The 18,138-nt window shown below is 44.4% G+C and overlaps 1 protein-coding gene across 1 annotated transcript in view; it reads right to left on the bottom strand.

Moving 5' to 3' along the window:
• The window catches only part of dbt (dihydrolipoamide branched chain transacylase E2), a 45,776-nt gene that overhangs the window by 4,027 nt on the left and 23,611 nt on the right, over window positions 1–18,138 (bottom strand). The window contains exons 5-9 of the mRNA XM_028812433.2: window positions 12,132–12,259; window positions 7,039–7,276; window positions 4,951–5,117; window positions 2,646–2,723; window positions 804–995 (exon numbers count right to left, since the gene is read on the bottom strand). Coding sequence (XP_028668266.1) covers window positions 804–995; window positions 2,646–2,723; window positions 4,951–5,117; window positions 7,039–7,276; window positions 12,132–12,259 — 803 coding nt within the window. The remainder of the gene's footprint in view (window positions 1–803; window positions 996–2,645; window positions 2,724–4,950; window positions 5,118–7,038; window positions 7,277–12,131; window positions 12,260–18,138) is intronic.

The raw sequence follows: 18,138 nt of genomic DNA, 5'->3' as shown, positions 1-18,138 counted from the left end.
CAGACGTTGATCACAGCAGTTAACTGGGAGGGCGAGCACAGGGTCTTTTTCCCAGCCGCACCTTCATCTGATGCTACCTGAAAGCATTTATTGTCCTGTGAATCACCCGCAGCAGAAAATCTCAAGAAACCAAATAAACGGTCGTCACAAATGTAAGGCGGTTTATGTGACCCCAATCTAAACCAGATGACTGCACTCTTAATCCCAGGACAGTACTGTCTGTGATCCCCACTGGCCTGCCAGACCCCTAGTTATCAAACTGTGTGATGTCACCCAGTGAGCTGATTGGCCCTGACTGACATAACCATCGACAACCCCATTCTGTCCTCACCTCTGCTGCAGGGTCACACGCCCTGCTAAACGTTACAATTTGGGTTCAGACGGATTTGTACTGTATGGCCAAATTAGCCCGGGATGGTTTTAAATGTTACTTTTATATGGTGCCTTTCTCAGTATTCACTATTAAAAGTACTTTACAACATAAAAAAGTACATTATAATATAATACTCACTATAAATGGCACCATATTTAAAATAAATAAATAAATTAGGTTCCACTCCTGTCTCCCAGGGTCATGCATCACAGGGCACAAATTTGAGCCATCAGACTTCTCTATTGTCACTTGACCTTGTGGTCGTTTCTTTCCCTCATTTGCCCCACACCCCCCTTGAGGTTGGTACTGCTGCCTTGAGTCTAATCCCCAGCTGTACTCCCACAGGGTGCCATCTACCCATGGCTACTAGCAACAAATGATTCCTGCTTCTGCAATTTATTTAACGCGAGGTCAGTCGTGGGCTTCTTACAGATCCGATGTTGGACACGGTGAACGTCCCTCCAGTCAAGTCATTCGTCCCCAGCTGTCCACTGGCTCCTAAAGCTTGAAGGCGGTTCAGTTCTGCTGCAATGTCAAAGACGCTCAAGAGCTGGACGTTCTTCACATTCGGTACGATGAGCCCCTGCTGCGTGTCCATTGCTAGGCCAATGTTGTGTGATGCCTGCGCGAAAGAGAAGGGTGATAGGAGCAAAGCAGAAAGAGGAGGGCAGCCAGGGTGGAGTACAGAATCACATCCACCCTAGCAGCAGGTGTGCTCTGTGTGGCTGTTAAGCAAACTTTTTTTTTCATTCCTTTTCAGTGTTACATTTTAGAAATATTCTTTTTATGATTTATTTTGTTTTAAAAATAAGCTGCCAATAAAAATAATCATTTCGAGGAATGTGTGTATGGAATTTAGAGAATGGTTATGGACTTTCAATGGGATTGGACACTTTTGTAAGGCACTATATATTCTACTTCTAAACATTATGACTATTACTAGATTACCTGCTCATCAAATTTTTACACCTTTTTGCTTGTTGTTTTGACCATTCAGCATTATCAGTCTGTGAGAAAAATAATCTTCCTTTGACTCGCTGAGGAAGTTGTTTGTTTCGAGAAAATTTCTAGCAGTGAGTGGTGAAGCTCCCAGATAAACACCGACTGGGGTGATTTATCAAAGAAGTTTCACCACAAAATTCTAAAAAGCAACAGACAAGCCCACAACCGCTGGTCCGCTCAACCCAACGACTTCTGAATTGTTGTCCTCGGTATCCTTCCACCCTCTAAACTCCTGTGTGCTCCACTTGGCACCCGGAGAAATTAAAAGCTCAACTACTGAAGGCACCTCGGCTAACTGCTGGGTTCATCTCCGTCACATTTCCATTGGAGTCTTCCTGGACGAACCAGATGTGGCCCGTGTGCTGAATGAGTCTTTAATACAAGCCAAGTCGAGTATCATTATTTGAGCCTCGATTGTCTGCTCTTCTTGTCGTCGTTTTGTTGGCGTTGTGTGTTCAAGCCACACTTTAAGCAATCGTGCATTTCTCCGCACTGAATCTGGTCAAGTTCATGGAGTTTGTGCCTTCTGGCGGACAGAACCATTATCGAAACCTTGACCAAATATTGAGCGTACTCCAGACGTTACACAATACGGTAGAACCGCTGGTCACAAACGTTTCCGAACACGTACAAATCGTGTTACGATCAAAACGTTGGCATCTGTTCACGACCACACGCGCTGGTGGCGAACAAAAACCCTGGCGGCCAGTTTCCCTTTCAGTTCGTACGTGCCAATGATTTCCCATTCTCTCCGCCAGAACTCGACTCATGCAAGCTTAGTTTTCTTGGTCGTTTAGCGTTAGTTTTTGTATAAATTAAGGACTTTTCAAACTTTAATTTTTTTCCTTGTGTTTAAAACTCATTAAAAAAAGTGTTTACAGCGAGCGGTTCGTAAGGGTCTTGTACGAACTCTTACAATGTTAGTTTTCTCAGTGTTATTCAATGTTTTTACATTTAGTTTACTATTACACTGTGCATTCTATGGTATAATTAACTATTTTTGTGCTTAAAAATCTTAAAAAATTTATATTTACATATAGTTTGTACGGTCTGGAATGGATTAATCGTATTTACATACAAGCTTATGGGGAAATTACGTTCGGGTTGCGTCCAGAGTTTTGGAACGAATTATGGTCGTGACCAGAGGTACCACTGTATTGTTTAGAACTCTGAACACCGGGCACTTTCCACACCACTTGGTGCCCACTGCGTACAAGTTTGACCTACGGTGAAAAACTGCAGAGGCAGAAAACATGCTGACTAAACTCACCTTGTAAGTGATGTTCTGGCAGCTTTCATCCACTGAGGCATTCAGAATGGGGAAGTGCAGCAAACCCAGGGAGGCCGCCTACAAAGATCGAAAGCTCACATTATAGAGAGAAGGCCGCAGCGAAGGTCAGTCAATGTTCAGTATGTCATCGGGGGCTCTGTATTCAATAAGCTTCACACCTAACTTGCTTATAAATTATTATCCTTTCTTATACAATAGATTTCATTTCTACTTATTTCCGTATATACTCGAGGATAAGTTCTGCCACGGATAAGTCGGGACTTGATTTTACCGTATAATTTCTGGTATTTTACAATGTCGGTCGTATAAGTCGAATGTGGAAAACTCACTCTATTATAAGAGATTACGATATGCTAATGTCCACTTGAGAGAGTAACCATGGAGCACATGGCCTTTTTTTTTAACCTAAGTATTGTGCCCACATGACCACACCGTAATACCCAAACTATTCTGAAGCGACGTTTGCACTGATTTGTGTTCTTTGTATCTCACACCCTCGTACGCCTTTATCGTAAGAGCATCCCTTATCTACGATGGAGCGTTCAATCAGAAGAAAATATGAAGCTGGTTTTAAATTAAAAGTCGTTGAAGTAGCCAAAGAAATTGGTAACAAAATTCAATGTGTCTGAGAAACTGGGGCGAAATCGGAGGAGGCAAGAAGATGTGAAAAAAAAATTTTAAAATGTAAGTTGTTGCATTTTTGAACGGGCGTATAAGTCGGGGTCTGATTTTATGATTGATTTTTTTTTTCAAAACCCGACTTATACGTGAATATATACAGTACATTGTTGTTACATTGCGTGTTTCTATATTTTATTACTAGCCTTCCCCTGCTAAGTGGAGGTGAGGTACAATCCAACACACAGAGGTAGACCGACTCCCCACGCCTGACATCACGATTCCTCCTCCCCTCGGCCTGCAGACTCTCTCTCAGATTAGTGTGAATGTCTCGCTCCTGCAAGCGAACTGTGATAAGTCACAAAGTCAACCGGAATGTTCCAGCAAATTCTAGAAATAAAACCCCAATCTAAATCGGTTATGTAGTCCTCTCGTTTGCTAGCTAAGTGGAGGTAAGATACACCCTGAGGTTGACGCGTGAGTGTGGAGGTCCCTGCCCCTCGGCCCGCTGCGTCTCTCTCATGCAAATAAATCAGAACCGCAAGTGAATTCTGATACTTAGCGTGATGAGAGAAGTCGCAAAATCAACTGGAATGTCCCAGCAAATTCTAGAAAAAAAACCCTGATCTAAATCTGTTAAATAGTCCTCTGGTTTGCTCGCTAAGCGAAGGTAAGGTACACACCCCGAAGCTGGAGTGTGAGTGAGGGGGGTCCCGCCGTCTCTCTCGGATTTGTGAAAATAAATCGGCACCACAACCAAACTATGACACATAGCGCGATGAGAGAAGTCGCAAAATCAATCGGAATGTTCAAGCAAATTCTAGAAGAACGCCCAAACTAAATCCGTTAAGCAGTTTTCTCATGAAAAGCAGACAGACAGGCGTTGGATTTTACATATATGGAGATACCTTCAGGATATAAGAGAATTAGGAATAAAAAAAATATAACCTGGCAAGCAAAAAAAAAAAACATGGAATGTGGTAAGTAAAGAAATCGGGACAACAGCATAAAAATATGGCACATTAAAATGACAATAGAAGAAGGGACATCTTAAAATCCCAGTTGAACTTGTCAAGTAGGCCAGCAGCCCTTTTTACGGCCCTGGCTGACCATTTCTATGCTTGTGTGTTTCTACATTCGCACAGCGAGGCCACTGATAAAACACGTCAGAAGTCAAGCCATCTGTCTACCCCAACGGTGTGTTCTTCCATGACGTCTGAACCTCAGATAATCCTGAAAGTGATCTCTCGGATAAAGAGAAGAATTCACCAGCCACACTGCCCACTCTGTACCAATACAAGCAGATTAGCAGCACTAAAGAGGGTGGGCAACAACCACAAAGCAAGTCTTGTCAAACAAGCTACCTAAAGCTAAGGGGTAATAATAATAATTTTAATAATAATAATAATTTTTTGCATTTATATAGCGCTTTTCTCACTACTCAAAGCGCTTAGCAATTGCAGGTTAAGGGCCTTGCTTAAGGGCCCAACAGAGCAGAGTCCCTTTTGGCATTTACGGGATTCGAACCGGCAACCTTCCGATTGCCAGTGCAGATCCCTAGCCTCAGAGCCACCACTCCGCCTGAACATTAGCCGACTTTATCTGCTTCTCTTGTGCTTTTAAGTCCCAGACCAGACTCTCTGGAGAGGAGAAGAAGAGGTGGTACCTTTATGAAGAAGGGCATGTAGGAGAGCTTGACACCCCGGGACTCCGACACCGACTTTAGTTCCTTGCGCAGCTGAACAAGCCTGGTCAGGTCCACCTCATCACAGTAACCAAAGTGGGGTATCTTCAGGGCGGCAGTCATCGTTTTCACCATTGCCTTCTGGAAACCTAGAAGTGAGTAGAACCGAGATCAAAAGGTGGCACGTCAGGGGTTGGCCAGACTCCTCAGTAAATGACATTTAGTGGGACACCACTCCAATAAGAAGCAGGTTAGATGCTGCACAATGAGGAGTATAATGGGTTGGCTCTACGAGATGTCCATGAACAGACTGTAATTACAAGTGTAATAACCCTGTATGCTGTCTGCTTACACCCTGTGCCCCCAATATAGCCAGTAGTCCTGCTCCTCAGAAGCGCCAACAAAACCACGTGAGGTGTCCTATTGACAAACCAAATACTGTTATCGTCCCCAATGGTGAAAATGTCCCTCACCCTCACTCTGTAATCAAATCTACCCCATGTCAGTGCTGCTCTTCTTGCAGAATGGGAAGTCAATTTGCTGCCCAAAGATGGCAGTGTAGAACACCAACGGCTGAATAGTCTAAAAAGCTTGTTGGCAACTGGCAGATACCCAAAGGATGCAGAAAGGGGGACAAGGATCTCAGCTGCTGAAGGAAACGGCTTAATCAGAAAACCGGCAGGTTTTGCCAGCAGACGTACTTCAAGGATTCTATGGCCGTCTTCTCTGAAATCCAAAAGCCCGCCGATAACTCTGCACCTGTAACTTCTGATCGTAAATATCACGGCACCTGGAGAAGGTAACAGCTCGACCACCGTGGGCACCTCGGCTGGGTCCATCTCTGTCAAGTTTCTGTTGGGAGTCTTCTTGGCAGAACCTGATGTGGTCCGTGTTCTGAATGAATCTTTAACTCTTTCAGGGCGGATGCTGGTGGTCGACTTTTGTTGAAATTCAGGAGTAGAGGACAGGAATCAGCTGTAGACTGCGACAAAACTCGCCATTACGTTTTAGTTTGTCTCTCTTTGCTAGAAGGGAAGTTAGCTTCAGTGATCTGACCTCGATTCCCTGTGCGTGCCTGAGTAGCCAAGAGATCTGGCGACAGACCAAAGCAAACTTCTCTGTGGATGATGTTTTGCGTACTATCGTTGAATTGGACTTCTCAGATTCCGATTTTGATGGAGTTGGAGATTGAAAACGAAAGTGGGGTACCAGCGTCAGCTGATCGTGGTGCTGAACACGTTCATGTAACTTGATGTGTCTACAGCAACATTCACCTGGGAGGACCGCCACGAGGTAGAAACCAGGATGCGCTGCACTGCAACTGCCACCGCTGGCCCCACGCAGCCGCTGCTGCCAGAAACCGGGAACAGGCACCGATATCAACTACAGCATTCACAGCAAGAGACGTTTTATGTTGATTTACTGTATGTATGAAACAATTTCAGAAAACTGTGATCTTTGGACAATTAATACAAGTTAAATAGAATATCATTATTTGCACCTTAATTGTCTGCTACTCTTGTGATTATTTTGCTGCTGGTGGTTGAGATGTTTTCTTCTCCAAGGTGCCATGGCCTCTGACAGAAATTACAGGTGCAGAGTAATCAACGGGTTTTTGGATTTCAGAGAAGACGGCCTCTGCGGGTCCTCATATTGAACCGTTTCCTTCAGGTGTCCCTTTCTGCATCCTCTGGGTATCTGCCAGTCACCCAAAGTGTTTTTCAGACTATTTGGCAGTTGGTGTTCCACACTGCCATCTCCTGGCAGCAAACTGACTTCCCATTGGGCAAGAAGACCAGCGCATTGGGTGGACTCTATGGGTGCTTTCTCTGAAATCCGAGAACAGGCCAATCAGTCTGCACCTGTAATTTCTGTCAGAGGCCATGTTTTAGGTAACTGTGCGTAATGAATCCTCAATTAATTGGCAATACCTGTTGTGCCATTTTAACTTCAGAACACTGAGAGGAAAACTAAAACTATTTTGGAACCAAAGTATAAAAATGTAAAATGAAAGCAAAGTGCTGCCCCTGGTCCATTTATGGCATACTGTTACCATGCCACGTAGCTTACCTTTCAGTGGCTCAGTCCTGTCCTTTCCTGTAAACACAGGCTTTACGGAAATGGGAGTGGGCTTCAACGGGGCCTTGTCGTGTGGCCGTGGGGCAGCTGGTGTGGATCTGGGTGGTGGAGGCACTATTTCAGGAGTGGGGGGCAAAATGGCCCCCGTCTGCTTCGAAAGGTAGTTGAGAATATCTTCTTTAAGGATGCGGCCATCCTTGCCACTGCTGACCACTTCACTCAGCTTAATCTGTGAAGGAAATAAGAAAAGATCACGTGAGCAGTGCAGTGCATTTCTTGTGAATTTCCCCTTGGGATTAATAAATCTATCTATCTATCTATGTAGCGACGGCCATTTCCATTTCACTTTACCGATTTGATATTTTTGAAATGGGGCGGCACGCTGGCACAGTGGTAGCGCTGCTGCCTCACAGTAAGGAGTTCCAGGTTCGCTTCCGGTCCTCCCTGCGTGGAGTCTGCATGTTCTCCCCGTGTCTGCGTGGGTTTCCTCCCACAGTCCAAAGACATGCAGGTTAAGTGCATTGGCGATCCTAAATTGTCCCTGGTGTGTGCGCTTGGTGTGTGTGCCCTGCGGTGGCCTGGCGCGCGCCCTGTGCTGGCTGGGATTGGCTCCAGCAGACCCCCGTGACCCTGTAGTTAGGATATAGCGGGATGGATAATGGATGGATATTTTTGAAATACCCATTTGAGTGGATTAAAAAAAAAACATTTGAATGAATTGCAAAATACATTATTATATATATTGAATGATATAGTAAACATGCTGGTAATTTGTGTTGTGTAAAGTTGTGCTGTTTGAAAGCACAAGAATCAAAACTTATAGCCACAACATTAAAAGCAGCTGCCTAATATTGTGTAGGTCCCCCTCGTGCCAACCCGTTGAGGCACTGACTCCACAAGAGCTCTGAAGGTGTCCTAACCCTGAGACGTTAGCAGCAGATCCTTTAGGTCTTGTCATTTGTGAGGTGGGGTCTCCATGGATCGGCTTTGCTCTTCCAGCACATCCCAATGATGCTCGATCGGATCGAGACCTGATGAAGTTGGGTGCAACATCAACATCCTGAACTCTTTGTCATGTTCTTCAAACCATTCCTTAACATTGTCTGGTGCGTCTCACATGCATTATCATGAAGGGGCATACGTGGTCTGCAGTAATCTTTAGGTAGGTGGTACGTGTCAAAGTAACATCAGCATGAGTGTCAGATCCCAAGGTTTCCCTGCAGCACATTGCCCAGAGCATCACACTGCCTCTTTTAGCTTGCCTTCATCCCACAGCACATCCTGTTGTGATCTCTTACCCAGGTAAATGACGCACACACACCCGGCCATCCACATGTTCTAAAAGAAGGCTACCTTCTTCCATTGCTCCCTGGCTCACTTCTGATGTTCACACGTCCATTATAGGCAGTTCAGGAGGTGGATAAGGGTCAGCATGGGCACACTGACCAGTCTGCGCCAGTGCAGCAAGCTGTGTGATGCACTGTGTGTTCTGACACTTTTCTCTCACGGCCAGCATTAGGTTCTCCAGCAATCTGCGCTACGGTAACTCTACTGCAGGAACAGACCAGATGGGCCAGCCTTCGCTCTCCCACACACGTCAATAAGCCTCGGCTGCACCCATGACACTGCCATTCAAGTCTGTGCAAAAAGTGACGTACCCCTTTGACTGTAATAGCTGTCACGTTAGCATTTCCCGATGACCTTCTTAAGTTTTTTTCCCCATTCCCCCACGAAGAATTCTTTCAGCTGTGTGATGAAATTTGAGAAGGTCCTGCTTACACATCCTCTGTCAAATCCCCCCACAGCATCACAATGAGTTTAAGACGCAGGCTTTGACTTGGCCATTCCAGAACTCTCCATTTTGTCTTCCCTTTCAACTATTCCTTGTGGTGTGGTGGCAGATTGGTAGGGATCTGTGCTGGCAATCGGAAGGTTGCCAGTTTGAATCCCGTAAAATGCCAAAAGTGACTCTGCTCCGTCCTGGGTATGACGTTGATCTGCATCCAGCCCTGCATGTCGGCCCTCTAACCTGAAGGGAAAAACCTGGGGGTTGGTGGCAGAATTGGCACTCCAGCCACCATAAAACCTCCCACTGGTTCCATTCCATCTGAACTTGTGTGGTGTCACCCATCACATGGCTGCACTCGGGTCATAATTTGGGGTCCCGAGTTGGTTTGTCATGTGGTGGGTGCGACAATGTGCTCTATCAGCGCCTGCTCCTAACGTCTCTCCCACTCTTGTTGGATTGACTGGTATTTTTAGGGTTATCTTCATGCTGCAAGGTCCACTTTCGGCTCAGCTTAAATCTTTCCCGACTGATGGTCTCAATTTATCCTAAAGCACCCTCTGGTAGAATAAAGAATTCGTAACGGACTCTGTCGTGGTGTGTTGCCCAGCCCCTGATGCAGCAAAGCTGCCCATTTCCACCACCAAGCTTTACAGTTGGTATCGAGTTCTTCTGGTGAAATGTTGTCTTTGCTTTTCACCAGGCATGTCTTCTGCTACTGTGGCCGAATAGCCATCTTATGTTTTCTCTCCAGAGCACATTGTTCCAGGGGTGCTGGTAGACCTTGCCTGGGTGTTTATGGGCAGACTTTAGTCTTGTCCTGATGTTATTTCTGCTTTCCTCCCATGTAGATCTAATTCGTGTAGCTTCTTGCTAATGGTAGACCAGTGACAAGAGCTACGTGGAGGTCCCATGATGAAATCCTGGGGTTCTTAAGAGACGTCTTTCTGCATCTTGAGATAAACTTACTGTGGGGGTTTGGTTTGGCCAAGGTGGCCATGGTTTGGAATCTTCTCCATTTGCAGATGATCTTGCTGACAGCGGATTGGTTGATCTCCAGTTGTTCGGAGACCTCCCAGACTCCTAGGCATCTAGAACCTTCTTTTGATCTCAGAATGATGATAATACACGCTTCAACCCAAACTAAACGGCTAAGGTTTAAATAAGATGAGCTCATTGAAAGTTCTCTGTGATGATGTTCTGGTCATTTGTACCTGAGTATAAGTTGTGGTATTTGAGGTACTGATAAAGTGAGGGGTGGACTTAGGCCGGGTTTATACTTCACGAGATGCGACGTGACGCATGCTCCAGCGGACGCTCCTGCTACACAAGCGTTTTACTGTTTATACTTGCGCATGTACTTTATGTAAATCTGGAAGAATCCACCAAGTGGCAGTGCAAGATATCATCATGGTGAGAACGGGTTCAGCTTCGCTGTGTTGTGAATTGCCTGGAACCGCCATTAAATTCCAATGACACCTTACCACAATATCTCTGAAAAGGATGTTTAATGATTAAATCCATCAATCCAGGGATGTGCCCATTCCAGCTAGCATTGGGCACGAGGCTGAAACAATCCCTGGACGGGCATCAGCTCATCACAAGGTGAATACAAGCACTACTCACATACACACTGGTGTCATTTTAGTGTCACCAAATCTGCATATCTTTGGAAGGAAACCCACCAGGAAAACATGGAAACTCCAGGCAGGGAATACCAGTGACGTGACTCCCTGCGAGACAACAGTGCTACCGCTCTGCCACCCCCATGTGTGTAATTATTAATAGTATTCATTATTTAAACGAAATTAACGATTTATCTGTAAAATGCAACATACATACTTTAATGCATTTCATCATGAAAGTGATATCAAGTATAAATCTAAGGATTCTAAATGTGCAGGGAGTTGGAATATCATAACTGTGATGTGCTCAGTGTGGCCATCGCTGCTGTTTGCCGCTGCTGTCAGGTCGGGAGGAAGCCTCAGAAAAATAAGACGGCACAGAAGACGGTAGGAGAGACTTTTAAAATGTATCGTGTCATTACGATCGAGAATATGCGACGCTTGGATATAAAAGCACCACAAATGCATTTGTATGCCGGTATTTTGCTTCACCACATTGAGCCGTTCATCGAACATCGAAGCGCGCACACCGATCTCATAGGATCACAAAGCGGTTTTCTGTCACATGTAGATAGTAACCAGAGACACCAACGTCACACTCCAACTCCCGCACGCATTGCGTTCATTTCTGAGGACCTGCTCAGAGGACGCGTCAAATGAACGCTGGGAATGCGTGGCAGCCATGATACATGCGCGTACGCGTTCTGAGCATGAAGTATAAACGAGCCGTTATGCTTTCCATGTGTGGAATTAGCATTTATGTTTGTTTAAATTATACAATGGACTACACAGCGTAAATGTGGCATTATGTTTACTCGATCACATTTACATCAAGATACTGCTTGAGTGAAGATCAAATCTGGGCACGTCCACATATGTCCACGTGCTTCACATGACCTTATGTGGTGACAGTCGGCAGCTGCACTTCATATTGCACCCTTCAACACAAGAATGGCTGTTAGCGGGATACAAACTGACGGCCAGTCTATTCCTAGACAGTACGTTCAGGTGAAAGGTCGCCGTTGTTGTACAATTTGCAAGATGGACGCCTTCACAGCAGGTCACATGAGCCTGAGCTTACATTCTCTGTTTCTTAGACCTCTATGGGGAATGTGCATTAACTTTCCTTTACTTCCTAAAGTGATTAGCAGAGTCCTCTGCCCAGGAGGCCTTGCAGATAATCACACAAAGAATGTGCACTCCTTTGCTCAGGACAATCATTAATTCCAGTAAATTGCAACCCCCCCATATAAACCAAACCCAACACCCCCTCCAACCCCAAGGATGCTGCTGGGAAAAAGTGAACAACAAGGCCACATTCTTATGACTGTTGCCAGGCTGAGCCATGTAGGTCAACAGCATCCTCAACCCACTTCACGGTCAACAGGCCTCTTGGCAGCCTCCATGGCAACTCCAGCAAACAGCGAAGAAATGTTTTATTCTTTGCTGTCTCTCCGAAAAATGCCATTAATTGGCTCACATAAACATAAACAAAAGGATTTCTTTCTGACTTCAGCTGTGGAATGAGGAGCGTCTCTGCCTGTCACACATCCTTCCCAAGATAGCAGCCTAGCAACGCCACGGGAGGTTTACAACCTTCGTACACAGCACGGAAAAAGGGGGGAGAGGGATTAGGGGAGACCAGGATGGCACCCTGGGATCGCAGTACATACATTATTCTCCATGGCGAGACGTCTGACCGCTGGGGTTGCCAGTGTCTTCTGGCCCTTGATCTCTTGGTGGGTGTGCTCCTCGTGGGAAACAGCAGGGGTTTCAACAACATCCTCCTCCAAACTACCATCTGCATGGAAAAGATAGAAAATGAAGGTAAGCACTGACACAGCTTCTTGGTGAGTCACGTTCAGGCTCAAGAGAATAGGCATCAGATCAAAAGACAAACGCCTCATCTGCAAGGATGGGCCTGGCTGGAGTCATCTGTAACGGTGAAGGTCCACTATGACTCCTTGGCCTATTTACATGTCCTCAGACGACTCTAGGAGATGTCTACTATTTGAACATACTTCATCTATGATACCGTAACTTGTGTCGCTGCCCTTGGGGACACTGAGCAGTAGTTTGCTCTCGATTCCCACAACCTTCTGTGTGAAGATGTGCTTCCTGGTTTTCGCCTTTAATGCCTTCCTCTTCATTTACGTTAGAGCTCTCAAAGCGGTGGCTACCTAAACAGCTGAAATGATTTTTTTAACCCTAATTTTATCGATGTCTTTGAGAATGAATGTCAGGGTTAGCTCCCCAGAAAGTCTTGTCTTTGAGGGATATACTGTATTAAATATTCTCGTACTCCGCTTGTGGCACTGTGATCACTACCGCCAAACGAACAATCTCACACCAAATCAGATAAACTTACATGAACGGCCAGGTTGAAGATTTGGAGCAAAAACAAACATGCGCTACCAGTCCAAAGTTTTAGAACACCTTAGTTTTTCTTAAAAATGTAATCAGTTGACATGCAATGACTGACCAAAAATGGTGATAAGATACACAGTACATTTAAATGTAAGGTTTAGGTTTGCAAAAACTGAAAAAAGGAAATTTCACAATATTACAAACTAGCTGTCCCCCGCGGCTCCACCCACGTAGTAGTGAAACAGAACAAACGTTAAAAAGCAATAAAAAAAAAATTAAAAACGCTCCAACGTCAAACGTTGTCCCTGTATCTGATCGTGTTCAGCTCTGACGGGACAGCGTCCTCCGTGTGGGCTCTGCCAGTGAACAGCTACCCTCCAAAACACACATAGCTCTGATCTCTCTCTCAAAAACGTCAAACGTTACTCCTTGACAATCTGTAGATGATAACATCTGTTGAACAAACAGGCATCGATAGCTAAGAGGAGGCAAGGTGCGCTCCAACATGCGGCGAGAGGTAGACTGGCGTGGGAGTAAGGAGGGCCTCTCCCCCGGATTAGCGCAAATAAATCAGTACCATAAGCAAACTGCTACTTAGAGCGATGAGAGAAGTCACAAAATCAACCGCAATGTTCAAGCAAATTATGAAGAAAACCCGACCTAAATCTGTTAAGTAGTTCTCTCGTGAAAATATATATTGTAGATATATACAGTCATATGAAAAAAGTTTGGGAACCCCTCTTAATTGTTTGGATTTTTGTTTCTAATTAGCTGAGCTTTTAAAGTACCAACTTTCTTTTGATTGATTGATTGATTGATTGATTGATTGATTGATTGAGAGAGAGAGAGAGAGAGAGAGAGAGAGAGAGAGAGAGAGAGAGAGAGAGAGAGAGAGAGAGAGAGAGATAGATAGATAGATAGATAGATAGATAGATAGATACTTTATTAATCCCAATGGGAAATTCACAATATGAAATGCCTTATGGACACAGTAGGATTTCAGCAGTGACATCAAGTTTACTGGATTAACAGAAAATATGCATCATAACAAAATTAGACAGGCGCATAAATGTGGGCACTTCAACAGATATGACATCAATACTTAGTTGAGGCTCCTTTTGTCCTCTCGACGCTGTCCTCCTATAGCCTTTGATGAGTGTCTGATTCTGGATGGAGGTATTGACAACCATTCTTCATACCAAATCTCTCCAGTTCAGTTCAATTTGATGGACAACCTTCTTCAAATCGTCCCTTAATTTTCTTTGATATTCAAGTCAGGGGACTGTGACGGCCATTCCAGAACATTGTACTTCTGCCTCTGCATGAATGCCTTTGTAGATTTCGAATTGTGTTTTGGGTCATTGTCTTGTTGGAATATCCAACCCCTGCGTAACTTCAACTTTGTGACTGATGCTTGAACAAATCTTGAAGAATTTGTTGATACTGGGTTGAATTCATCAAACCCTCAACTTTAACAAGGGCCCCAGTTCCTGAACTGGCCACACAGCCCCACAGCATGATGGAACCTCCACCAAATTTGACAGTAGGTAGCAGGTGTTCTTCTTGGAATGCGGTGTTCTTCTTCTGCCATGCAAAGCGCTTTTTGTTCTGACCAAATAACTCAATTTGTGTCTCATCAGGCCAAAGCACTTTGTTCCAAAATGAATCTGGCTTGTCTAAATGAGTATTGGCATACAACAAGCGACTGTTTGTGTTGTGAGTGCAGAAAGGGCTTCTTTCTCATCACCCTGCCATACAGATGTTCTTTGTGCAAATTGCGCTGAATTGTAGAACGATGTACAGATACACCACCTGCAGCAAGATGTTCTTTGGAGGTGATCTGTGGGTTGTCTGTCACCATTCTCACAATCCTGCTCATATGCCGCTCCTGTATTTTTCTTGGCCTGCCAGACCTGCTGGATTTAACAGTAACTGTGCCTGTGGCCTTCCATTTCCTGATTCCATTCCTTACAGTTACAGAAACTGACAGTTTAGACCTCTGAGATGGCTTTTTTGTAGCCTTCCCCTAAACCAGGAGACTCAACAATCTTTGTTTTCAGATCTTTGGAGAGTTGCTTTGAGGATCCCATGCTGTCACTCTTCAGAGGAGAGTCAAAGGGAAGGAAGCACAACTTGCAATTGACCACCTTAAATCCCTTTATATCTCATGAGTGGACACACCTGTCTATGAAGTTCAAGGCTTAATGAGCTCATCACACCAAGTAATCAGCACTGAGCAGTGACAGGGATTCAAATCAGCACAATGACAAGGGGACCCACATGTGTGCACAGCCAGTTTTTCACATTTGATTTAATTTCATACAACTAAATACTGCGTCACTAAAAATCTTTGTTCGGAAAACACCGCAGTACTCCTAGGAAATGAAAGGCATACCACTGTTAACTTTTTTTGTTCAAAGGAGAGTCAATTATTATGCAGACTGAGAGGGGTTCCCGAACTTTTTCATATGACTGTAATGGTAAGAAAACGTCAATTAACAAATGAAATGAGACCGAGCTTAATTACTCTTAGACGTGTAAGCCTTTCATTTAGAGAAATTGTATTAAAAAAAAAATTAAAGTGTCAGTGAGTCCAGTGGTGTTCTACACAGGCAACTGGAAACTGGAAGAAAGTCTGATATGAAGAGATCTGGCAGAGCCAAAGTCACCAGCCAATCAGAAGACAAGCTTCTGATGGTCACCTGCTTGTGTGACAGGCGCCTCACAGCTCAACAGTGCAGCCTGACAAAAGCAAATCTCAGTTTGAACAGGAGACTTTGTGTTGCAGGTCTGACAGGCCGAGTGGCAGTAAGAAAGCCATTCATTAAAGGACACAATAGGGCCTTGAAACACCAGCTGTGGACTACTGCAGACTGGAAGAAAGTCTTAAGGATTGATGAATCCATTTTTGAAAACTTTGCTTCGTCACGCAGGGTGTTTGTACGCCTTCGAGTTGGTGACGGCAACTGTCAAACATGGAGGAGGAAGTGTGATGGTCTGGGGTTCTTATGCTGGTGGCGGAGTTGGTGACTTGACTGGCATTCTGAATCTTTTTCTTCCCTTACCTGCAGGTGGCAGTAGTGTGTGCTTGTCATCAGGTCCAATAATCTACAGGGTGGGCCATTTATATGGATACACCTTAATAAAATGGGAATGGTTGGTGATATTAACTTCCTGTTTGTGGCACATTAGTATATGTGAGGGGGGGAAACTTTTCAAGATGGGTGGTGACAATGGTGGCCATTTTGAAGTCAGCCATTTTGGATCCAACTTTTTTATCTTTGGGGTCATCTGAAGGCAATTGTCTATGCTGTGAAGATACGAGATGTGCAGCACCTGAAACTACGGATACTGGAAGCCTGTGCTAGCATTTCTCCTGCGGTGTTGCTATCAGTGTGTGAAGAATGGGAGAAGAGGGTTGCATTGACAATCCAACACAATGGGCAGCACATTGAACACATTTTATAAGTGGTCAGAAACTTGTAAATAACTCATGAAAGAATTAAGTTACGTTAAAACCAAGCACACCATTGTTTTTCTTGTGAAATTCCCAATAAGTTTGATGTGTCACATGACCCTCTTCCTATTGAAAAAACAAAAGTTGGATCCAAAATGGCCGACTTCAAAATGGCCACCATTGTCACCACCCATCTTGAAAAGTTTCCCCCCTCACATATACTAATGTGCCACAAACAGGAAGTTAATATCACCAACCATTCCCATTTTATTAAGGTGTATCCCTATAAATGGCCCACCCTGTACATTACTTAAACATCTCTTCTATATATTTCTCTTCTGGTTCATCCTGCTTCCACTTCAAAACCTGTCCCGCCCACACGGCATTTCTCGATTCCTATTCGTCCTCTTCCATGTCATGCACTATACTGGCCTGCTGAGCGTAATTCATCCAACAAGTACTCGAGGTGCTGTACCAGTAGCTTTACCACCTTTGCGGGAGCCACCTGTGTCTTTACAACAGCTTCTTACACAGCAAACATCAGAAGCTAAAAATGATCGTGAGCACATTCGAGAATACAACTCTTCTCTAGCGTTTGCTTCCATGGGCGCACAGATAACTCAACCTCCTGGCCGCGGACCATACTGTGTTAAATTACATGGGCAAATTTATCACCAGATCTCTCCACTATACGCTAACACTTCTACCTCTCCAGGATATGGACAGTTGTATGTTTTTGACACAGCGCAAGCTACTGAAGTACGATTACAACATAAAGCAAACTCTGCATGCAGCGAAAATGTACTTCTCCAGCGATATTTCATGCTCAGAACCATCAACCCCTTCACTAATTCATACAAATGCATGCATGAAATCGCTCAGTCCAATCCAACAGCATCTGCACAAATGGTTTTCAAGGAAAACCCTAGGCAGAATTTACGACGATACAATGCCCCGACATGTCACACTGATTTTCGTCGGAGAAGATGGCAAACAGCCTGCCAAAAGGGACATTTGCGTCTATCCCATAGGCAACTCCTGTAAACAGATTTTCACGCTCAATATGAATTGCGATCCTATGGTTTACCCACTTTTATTCCCTTACGGAGACATTGGCTGGCACAAAGATTTACAACATGTTCTCGATAAAAGAACCGCCAAGCGAATAAGGCTTACTCAATGACAATTTTACGCGTACAGATTAGCAAAGAGGAATACATTTAGTATTTTGCACTCCAGCAGCAAACTATTCCAACAGTACTTCATAGATGCGTATGTTAAACTTTCTCAGATTACATCAACAAGATCTGCACGTGAAACAATACAAAGGACTTTCAGACGCACTGCAAGCAAACGCTGACAAGAACAATGTACGTGTAGGCAAAATGATCATATTACCATCCACATTTCCAAGTCCAAGATACATGCAACAAAACTATCAGGATGCCATGGCCATAGTACGTAAATTTGGAAAGCCTGATTTATTTATCACTTTCACATGTAATCCTGCTTGGCCGGAAATTCTACATGCACACTGCGTCTTTCAAGAAGTATTTATTTCTTCTTGATTTCTGAATTCCTTTCTCACCGTTTTCTGTTCCTATTCTTACACCAGGCGTCAGCTAGTGGATTATATTTCAAATCAAGAAAAATCCAGTGTGTCTCCTCGGCTTAAAGCTTTAGAAATCATCTTCTGAATAGCAATTACCTAAAGTGTCCTGCCGTCATCTTTCACAGTAAAATCATTGCCCGCTTAACTGGGCACCTAACACTTTTTGTTTAAAAGATAAAAGGCATGTTGATGCAGTTTGGACACTGGCAGGCCTGAGAGCTCAAGAGGCTCCTCGTTTATTCCT

The sequence above is a fragment of the Erpetoichthys calabaricus genome, chromosome 10 (assembly GCF_900747795.2).
Source record: "Erpetoichthys calabaricus chromosome 10, fErpCal1.3, whole genome shotgun sequence".
NCBI lineage: Eukaryota > Metazoa > Chordata > Cladistia > Polypteriformes > Polypteridae > Erpetoichthys > Erpetoichthys calabaricus.
Note: the sequence above shows the minus strand (reverse complement) of the source record. Positions and strands in the feature narration are given on the sequence as shown.